The 22,500-nt window shown below is 47.8% G+C and overlaps 1 protein-coding gene across 1 annotated transcript in view; it reads right to left on the reverse strand.

Moving 5' to 3' along the window:
• The window catches only part of agap1 (ArfGAP with GTPase domain, ankyrin repeat and PH domain 1), a 50,115-nt gene that overhangs the window by 25,808 nt on the left and 1,807 nt on the right, over positions 1 to 22,500 (reverse strand). The window contains exons 3-10 of the mRNA XM_076165892.1: positions 20,891 to 20,976; positions 20,634 to 20,775; positions 19,754 to 19,888; positions 13,500 to 13,627; positions 12,737 to 12,892; positions 12,456 to 12,548; positions 3,273 to 3,377; positions 14 to 182 (exon numbers count right to left, since the gene is read on the reverse strand). Coding sequence (XP_076022007.1) covers positions 14 to 182; positions 3,273 to 3,377; positions 12,456 to 12,548; positions 12,737 to 12,892; positions 13,500 to 13,627; positions 19,754 to 19,888; positions 20,634 to 20,775; positions 20,891 to 20,976 — 1,014 coding nt within the window. The remainder of the gene's footprint in view (positions 1 to 13; positions 183 to 3,272; positions 3,378 to 12,455; positions 12,549 to 12,736; positions 12,893 to 13,499; positions 13,628 to 19,753; positions 19,889 to 20,633; positions 20,776 to 20,890; positions 20,977 to 22,500) is intronic.

Consider the following 22,500-nt stretch of genomic DNA (forward strand, 5'->3'; position numbering starts at 1 on the left):
CGCGGCGTCACACCTGGATTGTGTCCCAGCTGCAGGCTGCTCATGTCCTTGGTGAGCCCGTTGGTCTTTGGACTCGGCACGGCGGCGCAGGTGGACACGGCGCGCGGCGGCCGCTTCCCTGGAACCTTCACCGTGGTCCTCAGCAGGTCGATCTCCTTCCCGTGGACGTTCTGCATGTAGTCCTGGACACACACACAGACACACAAAGACACACACACACAGTCTGAGTACAGAAGAACAGCGTCCTGGAAACTCAAGCGTGGTTTTAGACATTTAGTCTCCTGGCTCTACGATGAAGCCACTGAGTTCAGACTGAAGCCCGTCTGACCACAGCTGCTCCAACAGTGTCATAATAATAATGAATTTAAAAAATGTACGTAAGTGACACCAGATCGCTCTAACTGTGAAAGCTAAAGGCAGGTATGACCTCTGACCTCTCCAACCTGCCTGAAGCTTCACACGGAGCATCAGCGGTGTGTTCACACTGGTCTGAAGCTGGTGTAGACGGTTGTGTGAGTCGACGTGTGACTGCTGCATTCTGACGCCGTGGCAACAAAAGGACCAACAGGTCAAATCAAACGGCTCATTGTGACTTAAATCCAGATTAGAGCGCTGCTAAACCCCTTAATCACCGCACGCAAACAAAGACACGCTAAGCTGTGGAAGCGTGCTGAAGTAGCTGATCGCCCTCCGCCTGCTCACCGACCCGCCGCCATGCCGGCAGGCCGCCTCCCCCTCCTCCTCTGCACCAATGGCAGCTCAGACTGAGGCTCAGCCGCCCCCCCGACGCTCGGCTTTCTCCAGCTCTGGATCAGGGGGATTATCCGTGTGGATTAAAAGGAAAGTGGAGGTGTTAATGACACACGAGAGGCGCTTGTTAAAATCACCACCTCCTCCTCCTCCTCCTCCTCCTCCTCGGTGGAGTGTGTGCGGAGCGTCAGCGCTGACATAAGAGCAGCCGGGCATTGTGGGAGGTCAGCCTCCTCTTCAAGATGAAGGAGATGAGGAGAAACAAAGATCCTGCTACCTGCTGGGCCTCCTTAAAAGGACTCTGTGTGTATGTGTGTTAAATTGTGTGACGCTGTGAAACAGGACACACACACACACACACAGTTCATGCCTCCCTCTGGCAGCACGGCTGACAAAAGGCCAATTCAAAGCCAAGTGCTCTCGACGGCGTCTTAACAAGCCACCGGAGAGCCCTCGAGCCAGGGGCCCACTGGGCAAAGCACACACTCTCTCACACACACACACACACACACACACACACACACACACACACACACACACACACACACACACACACACACACACACACACACACACACACACACACACACACACACACACACACACACACACACTCACTCACGCACACAAGCTCACTCACACACACACGCCCTGCCGACAGATTGACCGAGGTAATTGAGTCTCCATTTGCATGGAGGAGCTTTCATCATCTGCCCGATCATCCTGATGCTGCTCAGCGTGTCCAGGACGGATGTGTGTACCGACAGCATGCAGAGAGGGTGTGTGTGTGTGTGTGTGTGACTGTATCAATTTGTTTACATATGCCTATGAGAAGGACGCTGTTAATGGCCGCTTGTGTGTGTGTGTGTGTGTGTGTGTGCGTGTGCGTGTGTGTAACTCTACGTGCTTAAAAATATGTTTTCATGAATCTAACGCGTGTGTGTGGATGTGTGTGTGTGTGTGTGTGTGTGTGTGTGTTCATTTAGTATAAATGGAGGCATAAAAGCTCACAGCCGCAGTGAAAAATGCAAAGAGAACAGCAGGAACCTGCTGACACGCAGAGAAACAGGAATCCATACGGGGCGAGCGCCGCCGGGACGCGGTCGATAGATAGACACCACGCCAACAGGAGGAGGAGGAAGAAGATACAAATGGACTTGTTTCAGGAATTTTCTGGAGAGTGTGAAGGAGGCCGGAACCATATAAACACTGCAGATGACATCATGTAACGTGTTGGAGCGAGCCGTTTGATTTATCACTCATGTCACGTCGTACTAGGATGCAGGTCACCTGTTCCAAACCAACAACTTCCTGCCCTCTGCATCCATCGTTACGTTTTCACTCAGTTTATTTTCTCACTGTGTGAAACAACATTCACCACTCAGAATCACATGACCCCTCCCCCCCCTCTTTACACGACACTTTTCTTGCCAATTAGTTGGCATCTATCGCCATCCACTTAATTAGCGGCATTAATGTGATTTCTTTGCACATAGTCGAGCAATTAGCAGCACTGATTGAGTTTCATTCGATTAGTCTCCGCAAACAGGCTAATTGAGGACCGAGCTGCAGATGTAAACCTGGTTTTTGGTGCTGCAGGGGGTTTGTGTGTGTGTGTGTGTGTGTGTGTGTGTGTGTGTGTGTGTGTGTGTGTGTTTAGATACGTGAGTGTGTTGATGTTAAGTGATGAGTTTTTACACTAATTTACTGCTTCAGCTGCTCTAATCAGTGATGGATGTGCGCACGTTGGAGGATGTGTTTATCCAAACAGCAGAGACGCCTCAGACCCCGGGGGCATCAAACCCCCAACCTGGCGCGTGGAAGGACTCGCTCCACGCCGGGAATCGAACCGCCGACCCTCTGTTTGAAACCTGCGCCCACTGTGAGACCACACACACTGCTTCAACCTTTATTCAAATGGTCTGCAACTCAGCTCAAAACAGTGAACCTTAACTAACATCAAAACAATTTGATCAAATCGTTGTCGTTGTGACATTTAGAGAATAAATAATGCATCAACTAAGAGACCATCATTTGCTGCTCTTTTGGAAGTCACAACACTAATGGAGCGAGGGGAAGAAAAACATGGTGAGGGAAACTCAGAGCCAAGGAGTGTGTGTGTGTGTGTGTGTGTGTGTGTGTGTGTGTGTGTGTGCGCGCGCGGCCATAAAGCGGCGTCAGGGCAGGATGTTGTGCCAACAGGGCAGAGAGCCGGGATAATTAGTGAAGACATTACAGCCTGATAGTCACATCATCAACGTCCACGTGGGCAAACAGATGACGACTCCTAATTAATACCACAACCCATCAACAGACAGTGTGTGTGTGTGTGTGTGTGTGTGTGCGTGTGCGTGTGTGTGTTGCAATTTTTACTGAGAGAGACACGAAGGAGAGACGACAGAAATAAACGAGTGGCTGGATGGAGGTCAGTGCATGCTGGCAGAGAGCTGTGGTCTAATAAGCAATGAGAGACGGTCTGTGTAATGAGGGTGTGTGTGTGAGTGTGTGTGAGTGCTCCTCACATGCAGGCTGGGGTGGTAGGTGAGCAGCCCGTTGTCACACAGGGTGACGTACTTCTTCTTCCACTCCTTGTTCAGCGACTTGCCACTCCTCTTCAGCAGCATTCCCTAAACACAAACACACACACACACACAAACACACAAACAGAAGCATAAATTAATAAAGACAAAACATATCACAATAAATTTAAATTCAGATTTAAATGACACACACACAGATTAAAATCTAAATCAAATGTCCTTGAATTTCTCTCGAATTTTAAGATTTTCTGATCTTGTATCTTGTTTGTATATTTATGAGGGGTAATATTTGTTTTCAACTCATTTATTATTATTACTATTATTCCATTACTACTAATTATTTATTTCAATTATTATATTTTTTAACTGAACTATTTTTGCAGGATTGAAAGAATCCGTCCCATGCAGACTTTTAGTTTGAAGGGTCAGAAGTGATCCTCCTCCTCAGGAGGCTTTTATTTTGAAGGTGTTGACCTTTGATCAACATGTTTACATATGTATTAAAAATGTGATCAGGACAATAAAGTGATTATTTGTATTATATAGTGAAGTAAACAGCATCTCATGAGAGCTGGAGCCCCAAAACAAGGACCGAGGGACAGAGGAGCGGAAAGAGGGCGGACAAGAGGGATGGAGAGATGGAGAGAGAGGGGGGGGGGTATCTGAGTGTGTTAACATCCGTGTGTTACTGTTTTACACTCATTTTTCTCTCCTTTGCACATCAGCAATGGATGACGGACTCACACTTCATTACATCTACACTTCATTAAGAGAGAGGGAGACAGAGGGGAGACAGAGGGGAGGGAGAGGGGAGGGGAGGGGGAGAAAAAAGAGGAAAAGAGAGCGTCGGCCCAGATGGGAAGAGAGACAGAGTCAAAATGACTTCAAAGTGCAGTAATAAGTAAATAACATTAGGACTAAAATCACACATTCAGAGAACGGTTCAGCCTTGATGCAGGTGTGATCTCATCACACAGATTGAGATTTTTTGCAATAGAGAGAGTGAAAGTGGGAGAGAGGAGGAGGAGGAGGAGGGGGAGGGGGGATAAAACTGTCCACTGATTAGCAATTACAGCCGTGCTGCCACGCGTGTCACTTCACTGGACCTCTACAACATTAACACTCCGACAGAGGATATTAATAGAGTCCAGCCGTGAAGAGGGGGGTGAAGAGGGAGAGGGGGGTGAAGGAGGGAGGAAGAGGGGGAGATGGACAGGCCATCTGATGGAGTTGGGCCTGATCCCTGCCGCCCCGACCGCTCAGCTTTCATTAAGGCGCCCAGTGGTCCTCGGACAGAAAGGGAGGCCCGGGGTAACCCTCGCCATGATGACGGCATGTTCCACATAATGAGCAGTGACACGAGCGACAGAAAGGGAGAGAGGGAGGGAGGGGGAGAGAGAGGGAGCGAGAGAGAGAGAGAGAGAGAGAGAGAGAAAGAGAGTGAAAGAGAAGCCTCATTCACACATGCAGTCTTTCCCTGAAATGTCCAGGGACGCTTCATGCATGAGGTCATGGCTGATCGGGAGCAGGGAACCATATTCCCAGAACATTGCAGGGAAACGCACGTCAAGGGTTGACGCCCGTCTGACGAAAGATACTTCCATGTGGAGCGAGCGAACCAATCACAAGACTCTAATCACAAGAGTTCTATACATGTGCAGAGAAGAGTTCATTTGTGTCAATTTGGATGGAACGGTGACATCATTGAACAGGTGAACAGTTGATCCATTGCCTCCCCCCCGAACCCAAACTGAAGGGGTGAGGTGATATTCCTCACATCTCCCGTCCAGACGTGGGAGCCGGAGAGGGAGGCGGCCGCAGGAATGATTTTGTCTATCCATCCCGGCGATGACGAGCGATGGTTTTTTTGGGAGGGAAAGCCTAATTGAATGTCGCGTCCAAATCCTCCTGATGGGTAATACGTTTCATTATTCACCTCCCCCGCCTCGCTGACACACACACCTCGCCTCTGATTTTACCTTCCAGGGGGGGAAGAGATGGCGCCATGACAGCTCACAAGGTCTCCGCATGGGAAAATAAATGGGAGAGATAAATACACCCTCGCATATACTCCCGCTCTCTCAACCCCACCCCCCCCCCGACGCTGTACCCAGGCGGTACCCTGGCCCGTGAAGTATGGCGGGGGAGTACTTAAGAAAAGGTCGCTCGCTCCGAGGGAAGACGGGATGAAGTCATTCGTTAGACATCCGACAAACGTCAGAGGGAAGGAAAGAACAAAGGAAGGAAACAATAAAGGAAATAGAGAGTGGAAGTGTTACCAAAAGAAGGAAAGAAGAAAATTCGAAGCGACTGAAGAAAGGATGTAGGAATGTAAAGACGCCATCAGTGTTCCCTGAGTGACGTATTGTGCTGTCGTACTTAAGAAAAGGTTGCTCGCTCGAGGGAAACGAGGAGATGAAGTCATTCGTTAGACATTAGAAACTGTTCAGGGGGGGTAGAGGGGATACAGGACCAAGACCCAAGAGGGACCCTGGAGCTCAGTCTGCTTTACATCAGCCATGATGGACACGCAAAAGGCAGCAAAAGTATTCATGAATCACAAATATATGACACAACAATGTGGTCTTCATTATAAGTTTGTCCTCAGGGTGGCGCCAAAGGAAAGGCCATGATGTCACCTAAATTCAAAGGGTTTGTCACGTCTACGGGCGCTCAGCTCAGGAGCATCTTTTCCGATCGACATATATATATATATATGGTATGATATGGCTCTAACCAAAACCTAGCAAAGGATTCCATTTCTGGGTCTCCATGTCTTTGAGGACATTGTCGCTGCTCGGCTCTAAGGTCTCAGATTAGCCTCAACTTTCATCAGGCTCAAGTGGACTTAAGGTGTGCTTTGACCTGAATGCTAACATTAGCACGCTAACATGCGATGCCACTGTTTATGAGCGTCCGGCTCATGGGGATGACAGCTAAAGTAGCCATGTCCTCCGACTCTTCCTGGAGGGGGAGATCTAGAGGTGTCTTCAGGCCGAATGGGATACATAATCACTTGTGTGTATTCTGCATCTACCCCGTGGTCTGCAACCAGTTTGAGGGCACCTCATTGGGGGAAGGGCCTCTGAGAGGCATGGTGGTTAGGTTCTAAACCACCTCATTTGGCTTCTTTCAGTGTGAAGAAGCAGCAGATGTACTCAGAAGTGAATCCTCTCAGAGACACCACACTGAGGAAACTATGGCCACTAAACCAGAACAAGTTTGAATTGGACTTAATTGAACCCTGTAGGGGGATTTGCCCTCTCCATTGAACTATTAGGAGTAGTCACACTGCAGTGCCAGGAATCAACTCCAGCTCCAGAGCCTAGTGCCTTGGTCAGGGTTCGGCTGCATGATGCTGCAGGAAACAGGAATACCCTGAGGAAACCCATGCAGATCCAGGGAATCAGTGGATCCCCAAAGTCATTGGGATTCATCCTCCTGGGATCATGAATGTCTGAATTCATAACATTTCTTTGGTTGTTTACAGACTGCATGGTGACTAGCATGGATAAAAATAAAATCCCCACTCTGGCATTTCAGATTCATGAGTTCAAGACAGGATGACTGACTTAAAGAAATGAAAAATAAAGCCTTAAATTAAATGTCTGACTCTTCCTAGACACACAAACACCTTCAGGCAGACGATTAGTGTGAGGATTTCAAGCCTTTTTGCTTCCCGAGTCTGAGACTCATTCAGATAAAGAAACTTTTTCTCTTATTGATACAGACTAATCTCTGTAATCACCCCATCTCCCCTTATTTTCCTCACACAATGGACTCTCCTGCCTCTGCTGACAGCATCCCATTTAGCAGATACGGGGGTGCAGCTATCTCTGGATAAAAACCTCCACACATCAGGGTGACGTGGAGGGCTGGGTTCAGGTCCTTTTGTTCTTTTATGTCCCATGAGGGCAGGGGGCCAAATTAGAGGTGTCACCCCCCCCAACACTACCAAGGGAGAGGGGGGTTTTAACTGGACTGAAGGATAGATGCATCGCTGTATCGAGACGGCCATCTGATCGGGCCTGAAGAAAGATCGTAGGTCATCCATCATCCTCACAGTCAGAGGGTGTGTGTGTGTGTGTGTGTGTGTGTGTTAGTTTGTACTGAGAAGGAAAAAGGAAACTGTTGAACACTTTACTGCTGTAAGCAAAAATCGAGGTGTGAAAATGATAAGCCTGTTGAGTTTTTCTGAATTTCTCACGTTTGTTTTTGTAGGATATAAATTTGGTGCACATGTTTTTGAATTTCTCAAAAATCTTCTCTTCGCAGAAAAGTGAGAATTCTCTGGAATGTGTTTTCATGTTTGACTGGAGAGTGAATGAATAATTCATTGATTGTTTTACTCTGACTTCTAGACTAGAAGGTTTTTCAAAATCAATATTCTTTTTTAACCTATTATTTAAATTACTATACCAACAAAACCAAAAAAACATTCCCGCTCCAAATTGTTTAGAAATGTAGTCAATTGGTTATAATGAAAAGCTAGATTATTATGAAATTATTTATCTCTTTATTTTACATTTTTTAAACCATTAAGGAATGTTTTTTTGTTTTACTAAAAAGCTCCAAAACCCAACATCAAACATCATTTGAGTAATGGCAAGAAATGTCACACACACACACACACACACAGTATCCATGACAAGGTCAGCCCTGATGAAGGACAGGACATACACAAGATCAAATAAAACACTAAAGAAAAGAAGGAGGAGGGGCTCTGAGTGCCACTGATTTATCTGCTAAGAGTTCTGGGTAATTAATTAGAAACTCAATTATCAAACCTTACTTCAGCAGTCTCTATTCATTAGTGGCTAAAAAAAAAAGACCTGACACAGAAGGAAGAACACGAGTGATTCTGTCTGAATGCGTGCAACGTAAATACCCTGTAAAACAATGACATTACCATGGTAACAGGTCGATTTTGACTCAACCACCAAAGCAAACTCCGGCGCTCAGCAGAGAGACAAAACACTGTTTGATTGACGCCTGTGCTCCTCGTTTTAATTATTCCTCCAACTAAAAAAGGGAGAGACGTCCCCTCTGCCTCCTCCCACTCCCCCGAAAAATCTCATTTCCAGGGGTTAGTGTGCATGACAAAAATGTCATCATGGCCAAAATGGCTCCGAGCGGTGACAACCTTTCCCAGGGAAATGATATTTTTCCAATCCGGCGGAAGGCGGATCGTGTCACCCTCGTTAAAGCCTTGATAGCAGGTCTTTAATATTCACCGTCTTAATTAGGGCCGCAGTTAATTTCATTAAATTCTTTGGCTGCTAAATGAAGCAGATTATGAGACATCTTTTATTGCGAAGCGTGAAATTACAGCCTGCCCGCTGCCAATGGCGGGGCGAAACTAATGAATTACAGGGTAAATAACACCCGAATTAACCATCCAATTTAACTCCGTACAAAGCGCCCGGCGCCAAGGGGGGACGAGTAGACTTGTCAAAACCACCCAGCCCCGCGCTCGTCTGCAACCCCCGCGAGACACAATTACAAGCACGACACTAATCAGCTCCTCGCAAAACGGGAAAAAAACCCAGAGAAATCTGCAAGTGTCGCGTCGCCTCAGACAACAGAGAGAACAACAGGGAGAGACACAAGAAGAGCGGAAGGAGATTACAGCATGAGGTCAAATTAAAAACCAATCAGACACTTCATCCAAAATGCAGAGCAGCAAACACACCGATATGAGGGATTTAGCTGAATTTTAGATCAGTTCATTCTAGATGTGATAAGATATCCTCAGAATGATACGGTTCTATGGGTCATCAGGGAGAACGCTGATGGAATTCTATCGGTCATTTAGAGGCTTTTACAGGTTATAGGGTCGTTGGTAAGGGTTTTGAGGCAACTTGATGAGATTCTAGACAGGTTGAAAAGCTTCCAGATGTGCCTGATGTGATTCTATGGGTCTTTGAGATGAGTCTGGGGTTCTCTGAGGAGGTTCTGTGGGTCCTTAATGAAATTCTACAGGTCATCAAAGAGGTTTTGTGGGTTGTATGGGTTGTGAAAGGGTTCTAGAGGTACTTCTTTAGATTCCATTGGACTTTGAGGAGATTCCAAGTTTCTCTAGGGAGGTTCTGTTGAATTCTAGAGGTCTATAAGGAGGTTCTTTGAGTTTGAATGTAACCACAAAGGTTTTAGAGGTACTTGATGAGACTCTATGGGTCCGTGAGGAGATTTTAGGGTTCATTGACGAAGTTCAGTGGGTTCTTAATGAGATCCTAGGTGTCCGTCAGCTCTAATTGCTTCTCTTTTTCTATGTGACACTCTTCTGCCCCAGTGAAGAGCAAAAACATTTGACGTATTTCCTAATTAACTGCATTCCGTGTACACAATGCTGATAGAGTCTGTGTATGTAGTCGTGCTTACTGTTAGCTCAGGCTCAGGCGACCTTTACTAAATAAATAAAGCTTTCTAAACGTGTCTCTGGTGTGTTCCTGATCCCAGCGGCTCGTGGCTGCGGTGAAGGAAATTAATTTGTCTGAATGTTGGTTTTCAAAGTGGCTTGGACAGACATGAGCGAGCCTCTCTCTGGTAATTATCGGTTAATTAGCGGCGTGCAGCAGATGTCGTAGGGAGCCGAGCGCCGTCAACAGCCTCTGTAAACAAAGCTGGAAGCATCCACCAACTTCAAGAGCCGAAATTAATTAATGAAATAAAAGGAAAGCTGCGTACAGCCAGTGTTTCCTGTGTGATCTGTGTCATCTCAGCAGGACAGTTCTGCTTCAGCGCCACATGGTCCTGCTTCCTGTGTGGTGGAGGTTTACTATTAAGAGGACATTTGTGCTGTAGATTGTTCTATTCTGAGCACGTGACATATCAAGAACAAAGTCCGGTCACTGGGTACCAGAGCATAAAGTGACATCATCCCATGTATGGTCTGAACAGCTGCTCACAGAGATTCAATAAGAGAAATCTCATTTGGATTTTTAAACAGGAAACCTAAAGATTTCCGCCTTTATACATATTTTGGCTGTAAAACTGGAGTGAAAATTGTTCTTCAATGATAAACACAGTGGGTATCATGAAGTGCCTGTGTGTGTGTGTGTGTGTGTATGTGTGTGTGTGTGTGTGTGTGTGTGTGTGTGTGTGTGTGTGTGTGGTTGTGTGTGTGTGGTTGTGGCTCCCAAGTCCACGAGGGCCCAGCTCCAGTGTGTGTGTGTGTGTGTGTGTGTGTGTGTGTGTGTGTGTGTGTGTTAATGAGCTGGACTCTTAATGAAGGTGTTCTCCGCTAACAAAAGGCGGCGGCATGAACTGACCCGCCGTCACCTCGAGTGTTTGACTCTGAGCGAGTCTTTCTCTCCCTCTCTCTAATGAGATCAGGGGCGAGCGAGGGACGAGCGCGGCTGACAAATGAGCAGGAAGTGAAACGCCAACAGGTAACACACTCAACGGCTCATTTACAGGTGTATTTACACACTCAAGTGCAGAGTCTGACAGAGATAATGTTGAGTTTGTGTTGAACCTGTGTCACTGAGGATTGTGTTAGTTTTGTGTGTTGATGCAGTGCAGTGTGTAGTACAGTGTGTTGTGTGTGGCGGTACTCCGGGTGTGACTGTGGCTCACTCCACTATGTTAACAGTGTAATTAAATGTCTGCGGGAGTTCATGTTCGAGACAAAGAGGTGAACGTGAAGAGAGCGCCGTCTCATTAAAACCAGAGTGTGAACACGGTGCTAATGGGAGGAAGGTGGACACACACACACACACACACACACACACACACACACACACACGGACAGAGGAGAGGGATGGAGGGAAAGAGAGAGAGTAAAACGGACTGCAAATGGAGCGTTAATGGGGGAAAAGTAGTTGAACCTTGAATGTGAAGTGCGATTTCTCTCTTTATCTCTCTCTCTCTCTCTCTCACACACACACACACACACACACACACACACACGCGTAGAGTCTAATTAGGGAGCAGGTCTAGAGAGAAGAAAAGGAGACACAGTGTGTAAGACATGAGGAACATGTGTGAGAGACAGAAAGAGAAAGAGAGAGAAAGAAAGAAAGAGAGAGCGAGAGAGAGGGAGATCAAATCAATTAACATCTACTTAAAGCGAACATAAAGGATGAAGCCGTCTGTGCCTCTTCTTCCTCTTTATTCTGGTGTCAAAGGGCGTGTGTGTGTGTGTGTGTGTGTGTGTGTGTCTGTGTGTGTGCGTGTGTGTGTGTGTCTGTGTGTGTGTGTGTCTGTGAGCCATGCTTAGTGAGCTCTGTCAGGATTTCAGGTGAGGAACTTTGACTTTGAGTACTTTGATGAGGTATTGTCACTTGGTGCTCAACAACTTTGAACCTTGAACCCTGAACCCTGTGAGTCCAGGTCATCCCTGTTGACTGAGTCTTCACTTTTTGGGGGGCGACGCTTATAGACAGAAATGATTGAGAGCCCTATCTGCCGCCTCCTCCTCCTCTTCAAACATGGAGGGGCGCTTGTTTGCGTCAAGTGAAGGAGCTGTTAGGTGCTCTGCTCGCTGGCACAGCAGGAGGAGGAGAAGGAGCGGCGTCTCCCATTTCCTGCTTTTCCCTCGTCTTTGACTCCTTTTAAGTGCCGCAGACGACGCGCCAATCAAAGAGCGGGGGAGAAGCGAGGGAGAAGCGAAAGGAAACGCCTTTGAAAGAGAGACGGAGGGAGAGGGAGAGAGAGAGCGAGGAGAGAAAGAGAGAGAGAGAGCGAGGAGAGAGAGCGAGAAAGAGAGCAAGGGAAAGCGAGAGCGAGGAGTCCATATGGAGACCAGCAGAGCTCACTTCATTAGGCCTCCTCAGCCTTTCCCTCCTCGCTCTCTTTTCCTGACATAAAGTGAGAGATGAAGTGGACGGAGGGACGAGGGGAGGGAGCGCGGTGGCGGCGGCGGCGGCAGCTGCATCGCAGAAAGACGGAGCAGATGAAGAGGAAGAGAAAGAGGAGATGGAGGGAGTGAAAGCAGTGAAATCCCTTCCCTCTCCTTATCCTAATGATCTGGTTGTGAGGACCCGGGAGAGCCCCGTGCTCTAATTGATGTCAAGTGTGTGCTTTCGCTGTTAATCAAGGCCGGGGAATCAAACACAGCAAGAGAGAGAGAGAGAGAGAGGGAGAGAGAGAGAGGGAGGGAGAGAGAGCGAGGGAGAGAGAGGGAGAGGAGGTTTGAGCGTCAGATCCGGATCACAGTCCTACCTGTTTAATTGGGATGGCTCTCCCGCTGCCGATGCTGTCGGCTCGAGCCTCCAGGCCTTTCTTGTCCTTGTCCGGCTCGCTGGCCTTCCTCGACTGTGAAGAGACGTGCTGGTGGTCAAACACGGCACTCATAAAACACCGGCCCCCTCTGCTTTACCCGTGTGTGTGAGTTTAACCAGTCTAAGTATCTAGAAGCACAACACACTGATGACCTCATACTGACTCCACAGAATTACATTCAACCAGATGAGATATGACGCCAAACGCAGGTGGAGACTCACGGTGAAGAGGTTGGACCGGCGCTTGGACTGCTTGCGGACGGGCGTGGGCGTGTTGGTGGTCTGTGGGACTTCGATGCGGAGCTCCTTCTGGCTGGTGCTGGGCGTGGACGGCACCGACGACGAGTAATCGCTCAAGCTGCCCCCGCCGTTGCTGGTCTGCGCAGAGGGAAAATAATCAACCAGAGAACCGGACCTCCAGATTCCTCAAAAACCTGAAGCTCAGGGAGGAAACTTTGCTAACCGCCCGTCATTCTGAAATAAATCTCATCTGGAGTTTGTGTCAATATGTGTTTGGCATCAGACAGTAATACGTTTGGGAACGCCGGCGTGTTGTAAGGGAAAAGTTTCTTTCTAATGTGATCCGATGTCTAATCAGTGTAATAAGGTGGTTTCCTGGGCGCGGGGCGAGGCGGCGAGCGCTCGACAGTAATCAGCGAGGGCTAAAGATGCACGGGGGGCCGCTTGTGTGGAGGCAGAGGAAGATAAACACGGCTCTCCGGGGACGCTCCCGCGCAGCGCACACACGCTGAATGATGCCTTTTTAATGAGAAATCCATGGCGGATCGAGCGGCGCAGATCGAAGGGCTTAACGGCCTCGCCGCTCGCCCTGGTCGGACTGATGGGGGGAGAGAGAGAGAGAGCAGCGGGTGTGTGTACTTCACTGTGTACTGCACTCACGTGTGGATCAGACTGCATTCATCTACGTCTGATCAATGGGAGTGTGTGTGTGTGTGTGTGTGTGTGTGTGTGTGTGACCTCCTACCTGGCTGATATGGACGGCTGACACTTGTGTGGCGCAGACGGACGAGTGGCTGGGCGAGTTGGGGAGGGACTTGCAGGGACCGATTGACAACTGCTGCTTCTTTCTGGTGGCCACAATCTTCTGGGCAACTGTACAACACACACACACAAAAACACACACACACAATGTGAGAGAGTGAAGAGAACCCAAAACTTAAGCGTACAACTTCAGCCCTGACCTCCACAGTTATGGTCTCAGTAAAGTCAACTCTAAAGCCACCAGAGAGATGAAGAGTGGGGGGAAGAGAGGAAGTGAGTGATGGAGAGAAAACACACAGAGAGAGAGAGAGAGAGAGAGAGAGAGAGAGAGAGAGAGAGAGAGAGACAGAGGGAGCCCATCAGTCCTAATAACGCTGAGCTCGGCCGCCCCACCAACCTCCTCATTATGTTATTCATCTGTCCTGTTGGAGACCTGAGGACGCCCTCCAACACACACACACACACACACACACACACACACACACACACACACACACACAGGGAGTAATCTATCAGCCAACAGTGATTATTCTACCATTATTAGACTGAAGGGGTGGATGGAGACGGTTGGAGCAGGAGCAGAAAGGTCCGTGTCAATCAATGAGGGACCCTCCCTCATTACACACACACGCACACACCAAACACACACACACAGTAACACACACACACACACACACACACACACACACACACACACACACACACACACACACAGCCAATCAGGGTTGGATTTTTCCTAATTGTTTCTGTAGTGATTTCGGGGATGGATCGAGCCTGTGTGTGTGTGTGTGTGTGTGTGTGTGTGTGTGTGTGTGTGTGTGTGTGTGTGTGTGTGTGACTCCTCTCTATAAACTTCTATACCTTAAAAGCTGCTTTCCTGCTCAGATGAAGGAGGGCTGTAATAATGGAATAAGCAGCTGGAATAGGACGATGTCATTAAGGCGTGTTCATGCTTCTTTGCCTGTAATTGGCTTTGGACTTTGTTTACCTCCTAAAAACACTTAGCATGTTTCCAGCTCTAATTGAAGCTCTGCTTTAAAGGACTCTCAATGTTTGGCTTCTTAACTTTTGGCTCCCATAGATCCAAAACTTGTTTCTTTGTGCTATTGCCACAGGTCTCAGGTCTTTGATCTCAGGTCTCAGGTGTGTGTGTCAATTCGTCTCTGATCTGGAGTCAGGACGGAACATGGGGACAGGCGAGGACATCAGAGCTCAAGGACAGAATCAAATTCCTAGACGGCTTTTATTGTGAAGGGCAATGACTACCAGATTTTATTATTTGTGTGTGTGTGTGTGTGTGTGTGTGTGTGTGTGTGTGTGTGCTATTGTGTGTTTTCTTAGAATTTGATTTACAGCCAAGTATAAATGAAGAAGATACGAGGCAGAGTTTTGATTCGGACAGAAGACGATGAAATGAAATGAAGCTCCCGTCTGAAGTGAAATTATAATTAGAGAAGCGATTGTTCCCACTGTTGTATTTGATAACGACGAGCCAGAGAGTCGTGACCTGCGAACACACACACTCACACACGCACACACACGCACTCAGACCTGGTTTTTAATTGGACTCGTTAATGCTGCTGCCTGGGTTAATGAGCGGCGGCTCGTAAACACGAGCCTCCAGGTGAGTCGGGATCGAGCCAAGGGCGGCGAGTCACGACTCGGCCGAGGCTCAGAGGATAAACACGCTCTGTGCTTCGTGATGTGTCGATGAAGAAAAGTTAAAAACAGTGATGTCTGAGAGCCGGGGTCCCTCTGATGGGACGGGAGGTCTCAGGGAGTGAGGCTGTATTTTACTTTAAGTGTTAAGAACAGTTATGATAACGCCGCTCTCACTGTTATAACTGCTCTGCTAATGCTGTTTAACTTTACCCATCAATCTCCGCTCGGCTGTGAGCGCCGGCCATTTATTCTAATGGAAACGTGTCGGCTTTGATCAGATTTATGACGGCCTGATCCTTCCACGCTGACTCTGCAGGACACGGACACACACACACACACACACACATACACACGCGACCGCGCACACACACATTACGGACATTGTCATCGTTTCCACAAGAACGTCGTCTGATTGTGAAGCTCGCCGTTTGTTCACTTTGTGCTGGAGTTTGGGCTGGAGGAGGGGGCGGGGCCGGCGAGGCGGCGTTGCCATGCCGACTGTGCCTGCTACGACGCGGTAACACGGGAGTCAATTACAGCGATAACGGGATGTGACAGAGCAAACAACCTTCATCAGTGTCCATGAGCCGCTACTCTGTGTGTGTGTGTGTGTGTGTGTGTGTGTGTGTGTGTGTGTGTGTTTCCTTCTGAGTGCTTACACTAACTCTGCATGTGCCTGAAAGGGATGTGTGTGTGTGTGTGTGTGTGTGTGTGTGTGTGAGTGTGTGTGAGTGTGTGTGTGTGTGTGTGTGTGTGTGTTGTGGGCGCTACAAGTCTCCTGCTGTATTGGAAGTAACTTGTTATCAAGTATAGAAAGCAGAGTCAGTAAGTTAAGCTTCAGTCGTAATGAGTTGATTTTCTTCCTCTGCTCATTCCTGTTTTATGTACTTGATCCTTTAGTGTGTGTGTGTGTGTATGTGTGCGTGTTTGTGCTGTGATGGTCATCTCAGCTCGTTAAGTGTGTTAACGATGTGTCTGCTCTTTGACAGGAATTAGAAGGAAGAAGAAGCTGAGGCTGGAGTGTGTGTGTGTGTGTGTGTGTGTGTGTGTGTGTGTGTGTGTGTGTGTGTGTGTGTGTGGGTGGGGGGTCCACGTTGGGGTAATTAGGCTAATTTAATTAGCCCACTGATGGACGAGGGACCGCGGTGCTGTCACAGCCCCCCTCCCCAGAACCTCACACACACACACACTTGACTGGACAAGGCTTCACTTCCCATTACGGCACTGCACTATGGAGATCATATGTTAAACACACACACACACACACACACACACACACACTTAAACAATGAACCCCCTGAACCCTTTCCCCCTTAAAATTCCCCTTAAGCAATTTAAGGAAACTAAACTAATCACTGACTTTTTCTGTATTTTGACTCCTCTTCTTCTTCCTCCTCCTCCTCTTCCTCTCTCACCCATTGTAACTCATCCAAACCTTGCCGACTCTTCAGCACACACACACACGCACACACACACACACACACACCATGTCAGATTAGTGCGACTCAGCGTTTCTCCCTCTCTTGTCACTGTTATGAATCTGAATATGAAAGTCGTGTAATTAAAGCTGTGACATGCAAACTGACCAGCCGGCTGTGATCAATCCCAGCCAGCGAGCGGCAGGCGAAGGTCACAGACGCACGGCAGTGAGATCAATACACACACACACACACACACACACACACACACACACACAGGCCTAAGACTCACTCATCCCTCCAAAAATTGACATTTTATTTCCATGTTGCAAATGTCATTCAAATAGAGGTTTTTAACCGACGATCAGTCAGACACACGGGACAAAGTCTGCATATTCACACACACACACACACACAAATACGCAGTAAATGCTGCCGTTTGCAATAAATAAGAATAAATGTGTATTAATAAAGGCACAAATAATCAAAGCAATTTAAAATAACAAAAGGGAATTAAATGATAAAGATATTACTCTGTTAAATAATATCAAACTACTAAACAACTAGTAATTATCATGTTAAATAATATTGTTAAATTTTAGAAATATAAACTGAAAGTAAATCTTAAAATAGTAGTAAAAATAAAGTCAAAATGATCATTAAAATACTGCAGACAAAAGTATAAAATAAAAATAATTAAAAGTAAGAAAACAGATGCACATTACCAAAACCTGAGGAAGCAGAAAACTAGAAGTCGGAAAGAGCGGAAAAAAATTCAGACAAAAAAAAAAAGAGTAAACAGACTCAATGTTCAAAAAAATAAAAGGCAAATTGTGTGTGTGTGTGTGAGCGTGTGTGTGTGTGAGAGAGAGACGATGCAATAGCTTCTGACCAATTAGAGGAAGGCGAGTGTTTTAAGTGGCTGAAGGCCGAGAGCCGAGCGGCATCATTACCAAAGTCCTCCGCCGCAAATTAAGGTCACGCTAAGTAGTAATTATGGAAAGGAAGAAATGCTGAGAATGTGTGTGTGTGTGTGTGTGTGTGTGTGTGTGTCTGTGTGTATAGAAGCACACAGAGCCAAACCACACACACTCTCCAAAGAAGAGGGGGACATGCTGGGGAAAATACACAACGGACAAACTGTCACACTAACTAAAACACACACAATAAAACCTGAACAAACACCATGCACACACTCCAGATACACAAAGAGACACACACACACACACACACACACATACACACACACAACTCTTATCCTTTTACCAGTACCATTATCTCAGAAGAGTACTTGAGTAAAAGATACTTTCCACACACACACACACACACACACAGACACACACACGCACACACACACACACACACACACAGACACACACACAGACACACACACACACAGCTGCAGGCAGGGAGCTGCTGTCAGGCGGCGACTGAAACATTAAAATAATCATTTTGCCACTCGTCAATGATTCCACTGTAGTGGATAATTAAAAAGCCTGATTAATGAGGGATAATGACGAGAAAAATGCAAGGAGACAGTGTCACAGAAAATAAGGAACCTGGCCCGCTTAACACACACACACACACACACACACACACACACACACACACACACTGGAATAATTAAGAGGATAATAGGGCAGCGTTTAGTGTAGAAAGCTGCCTCCTGAGCCAAGAGCACTGAGAGCAGGGAACACACACACACACACACGCAAGCACAGAGGCACGCACGCATACACACACACACACACACACACACTCAGTAAAAGCACCCGTGGTATTTTAAAAAAGCAACCTTGAGGGAAACAAACTACATTAGAAGTCGTTTGCTGCTGGATGGGATTCGTTTACATTTCAGGGAGGAAATGCAGAGAAACGTTTGCTTTGCATCTGAAACCACACGGTGACTGAGCTCCATCCTGATTGGCTGTCGGCCTTTTGGAGGATAACTAAACCCTTTCTGGGAATTCTAGGACTTTGGAAACAAGGAGAGAGTTGAGACTATGTGGACTGCGAGGGCTGAGCGTGTGTGTGTGTGTAGGGTCTGAGCGGTGAGGCAGCAGAGCCTCCGTCCACACAGACAGGGATCTGTGAGGCTGCACTGACCCCTACAGGCCGACTGAGGCCGTGACAGCTGAGGTGAGGGGGGGTGAGGAGGGGGGAGGAGGAGGGGTTTCACTAAAGCCATAAGAAACGATCCTCCGCTGGTTTCTACTTTTTAATACCTTGGAAGAGTCGTAAGAGCCTTCAGTCAGCGTTAGGAGAGTTAAGGGAGCGTAAATGGGATGAATGTGAGCGGGAGCTGTGCGGGTGTAAAGTGTGTGTGGAGCCGGAGCCAGGGGCCCGCAGAGGATGAGTTAGTGTTCAGGTCTGTAATTAACCACTGATTGCGTGTCATATATTTCTCTCTAATTACAGCCTTTAACCCCGCGCCTGCCGCCCGGCCCGTCCTGCCAGACGAGCAGAGATTCATTACGTCTCTGATTAAATACGCCGGCGCTGACAGAGAGGAGCCTCGGGGCTTTACGGCTCCTAAAGATCCTACAGTGCAATAAGAGAAGAGAAAGAACTTCAGCCTGGATCTTTTGGGCTTGGCTGTGACTTCATCGTCGTGTTTAGAGACCCAAAAGGTGAGTTGGTGTGTTGATAAGCCTGGATTTGGTTTTCAAATTAAAAATGAAGCGTGCAAAGGGCAGGAACACATTTGAGCCAGATTCAACCAAACAAACCCAAGGAGGTGTGAGAGACCTCAAAAACATCAGATCAGAGACTTTAAATCATCCAATCACTGATCAATCACTGCCCGTCCTCCTTGTCCTGCTCCACGTCTCGTCTCCTGTCTCCTGTCTCCTTCCATAATGAGCGGCACTTTTATGAATCCCGTTGGGGAATTTCCTCTTTTTGCAGTCCCGTCTCTCCTCCCGTCCCTCACTATGATAAAACTTAATCGCTGTTCGGTTTCAGCTAAATAGCTGAGCGGGATCATTTCATTCTTAATTGGCGAGTGATTAAGAGCGGCCGAATGGCTCTGGCCGGGCCGTCGGTGGGGAGTGTGACCTTCCCAGAGGACTCGACCGTGTCCCCGGACAGAAGGGAAGATCAGAGAGTTTGTTTTTGCTTTATGGCGCTCGAGCGGGGACGGGGCAAAGTGTCTTACCGTCCTGGAAGACTCGCTCCACGTTGAGGCCGTAGGTAGCGCAGGTTTCGTAGTAGGTGCAGCGCTTCAGGTCGTTGGAGAGTTTCCTGGCCCGGCTGTCGTCGATCACCCTGGGATTGGCCGAGCTGATGGCGTCTAAGAGAGCGAGCGAGAACACGAGGCAGAGTTACACAACTGATCCTGTGCGATCATCATCACATAATGTTGATGAAAGTACAGACAGAAAAGAGCAAAGATAACGATGAAAGCAAATGTAAATACAAACGATGAGACAATGGAAACAATAACGGGAACGTATGAGGAGGAAAAGACTTCAGCGGTGCTCTGGCGCCCCCTAGTGCTGAATGTGAGCGTGTACAAGGAGCTTCTGCATCTTTTAGATCTGAGCTTCTCATAGTGTGAAGTGACTGAATGAATAATAATAACAATAATAATAATAATAATAATAATAATGACGATAAATGAAGGTATGATTTATTATTTATGACTGGACTTACCTGAGACTTGGTCCAATCTCTTAAATAAAGACTTTACTTTGTGTCAAAGAGAGTGAATCTCCTGTGTCTTATGGCCAATCAATGGCTTCATACCTTCCCTTAATATCATGCTGTGGCTTTTTAAATAAACATGTTAGAAATGAATAAGAATAAATGTAAACTATGTGGAAATGTTAGTGACAGAAACACACCACTAGATGGCAGCAACACCCCAGCATTAACAAAGGAGGCCATAGGAAGATGAGTGAGCAGAGAGAGGGTGTGTGTGTGTGTGTGTGTGTGTGTGTGTGTGTGTGTGTGTGTGTGTGTGTGTGTGTGTGTGTGTGTGTGTGTGTGCGTGTGTGCGTGTGTGCGTGTGTGCGTCAAGCCTGTGTGTGTCAGACCTTGTGTGCCAACCAGGACGAGCGGCAGGTCGGCTGTGTTCCGGTAGTTGGCCAAGCGGCTGAAATAATGATAAACTGTCTGGAAGCTGATTTCGTCCTCCAGGCTGAAGACAAAGATCACAGCGTCCACCCACAATGCAAACTGGAGGAGGAGGGAGGGGAGGGAGTGGAGAGAGGGGTGTGTTTAGGTTTAGGATCATTCCTCCGGGTTAAGGATGGAGCGTGTGTGAAGTCTTTGCAGCAGGTGTAGTACTCACCTGAGCCTCCGGGGGGCCTCCTTCGTCCCTGATGAGGAGCAGGTGACTCTGACCGTCCACAACGATCTCCTTCTTAAAACGACCGCCTGTGTAAAACGTCAGAGCACACACATGAGCGGAGGACGAGAGGAGAGACATCACACTGACGAGATCACGAAGATGAAGAGTAATGAAGTATAAGACAGAAATGAGAACGGATAAATACTTCACTGTGTACTTACTGATCATTACCTCATCCAACATAAGCGTTTATAATTCACTGACCACAGTTACACAGTATTTCATTGAGGCGAATGAAATCTACATGAATGATCTAAAGGATTTGTTTACAACAGAATGATGCAAAGATTTATGCTGATTAAGATGAAGGAAGGTAAATATGAGGTATATGTGTGCACGCATGTGTGTGAGAGAGAGAGAGTGTGAAAGGGAGTGGGTGTGAGAGAGTGTGTGTGAAAGGGAGTGTGTGTGAGAGAGAGTGTGTGTGAGTGCATGCAGCTCTGACAGACAGTGAAAGAGGAGGAGCAGTGATGTGCAGCTTCACCTCTAACAGGCAGGGAGCTAAGAGCTGAACAGACCAGCAGCAGCAGAGGAACCTCGGCGGCGTCGGACTCACTGAGTTACAACCGACAAACTCTACACTGATAAACTGGTGTGTCATGTAAAGATTAAGATAATTGTGTGATGTTTCTTCATACAACAAAACATTTCTAGGCCTGAATTTGGACGACAGCAGAAACCTGCACAGGTCTGAGAGTCGATGATGACATGAGAGAGACACGGGACGAGAGACACACGAGTCTGAGGCCGAGCTGCTCAACACACTGCTGTACAGGGGAGGGAGGTGGGGGAGATGGAAGGACGGATGATTGGATGGAGTGAGAGAGAGAGAAAGAGAGAGAGGATTGTTACCTGCGTCCACGTCAGCTAGTTTGCAAAAGCAGCAAAGAAAACAAAGAGAGAGAAGAAACAAAAGGCAAACAAATCAAAGATGCAGCCAAGAGCTCCGCCCCATGCAACCAAACCACCAGGTCACTCATCAGGTTAGAGAAGATACCAGGGGGGAGAGAGGGGGGGAGAGAGAGAGAGGGAGGGGGGAGAGAGAGGGGGTGAGAGAGAGGGGTGAGAAAGAGAGAGAGAGAGACAGACAGACAGACAGAGAGGGGGGGAGAGACGGGGTGAGAGAGAGAGAGAGAGAGACAGACAGACAGACAGACAGAGAGGGGGGAGAGACGGGTTGAGGGAAAGGGGGTGAAAGAGAGAGAGAGAGAGAGGGGGGGGAGAGAGACGGGTGAGAGAGAGGGTGAGAGAGAGAGAGAGAGAGACGGGGTGAGAGAGAGGGGGGAGAGAGAGGGGGATGAGAGAGAGAGAGAGAGAGAGAGAGAGAGACGGGGGATGAGAGAGAGGGTGAGAGAGAGAGAGAGAGACGGGGTGAGAGAGAGGGGGGAGAGAGAGAGAGAGGGGGGAGAGACGGGGTGAGAGGGGGGGTGAGAGAGAGAGAGGGGGGGAGAGACGGGGTGAGAGAGAGGGGGATGAGAGAGAGAGAGAGAGACGGGGTGAGAGAGAGGGGGGAGAGAGAGGGGGATGAGAGAGAGAGAGAGAGAGAGAGA

Source organism: Genypterus blacodes, unplaced genomic scaffold, assembly GCF_046128005.1.
Source record: "Genypterus blacodes isolate CSIRO-AG114 ecotype Tasmania unplaced genomic scaffold, CSIRO-AGI_Gbla_v1 ptg000152l_1, whole genome shotgun sequence".
Classification (NCBI taxonomy): Eukaryota; Metazoa; Chordata; class Actinopteri; order Ophidiiformes; family Ophidiidae; genus Genypterus; species Genypterus blacodes.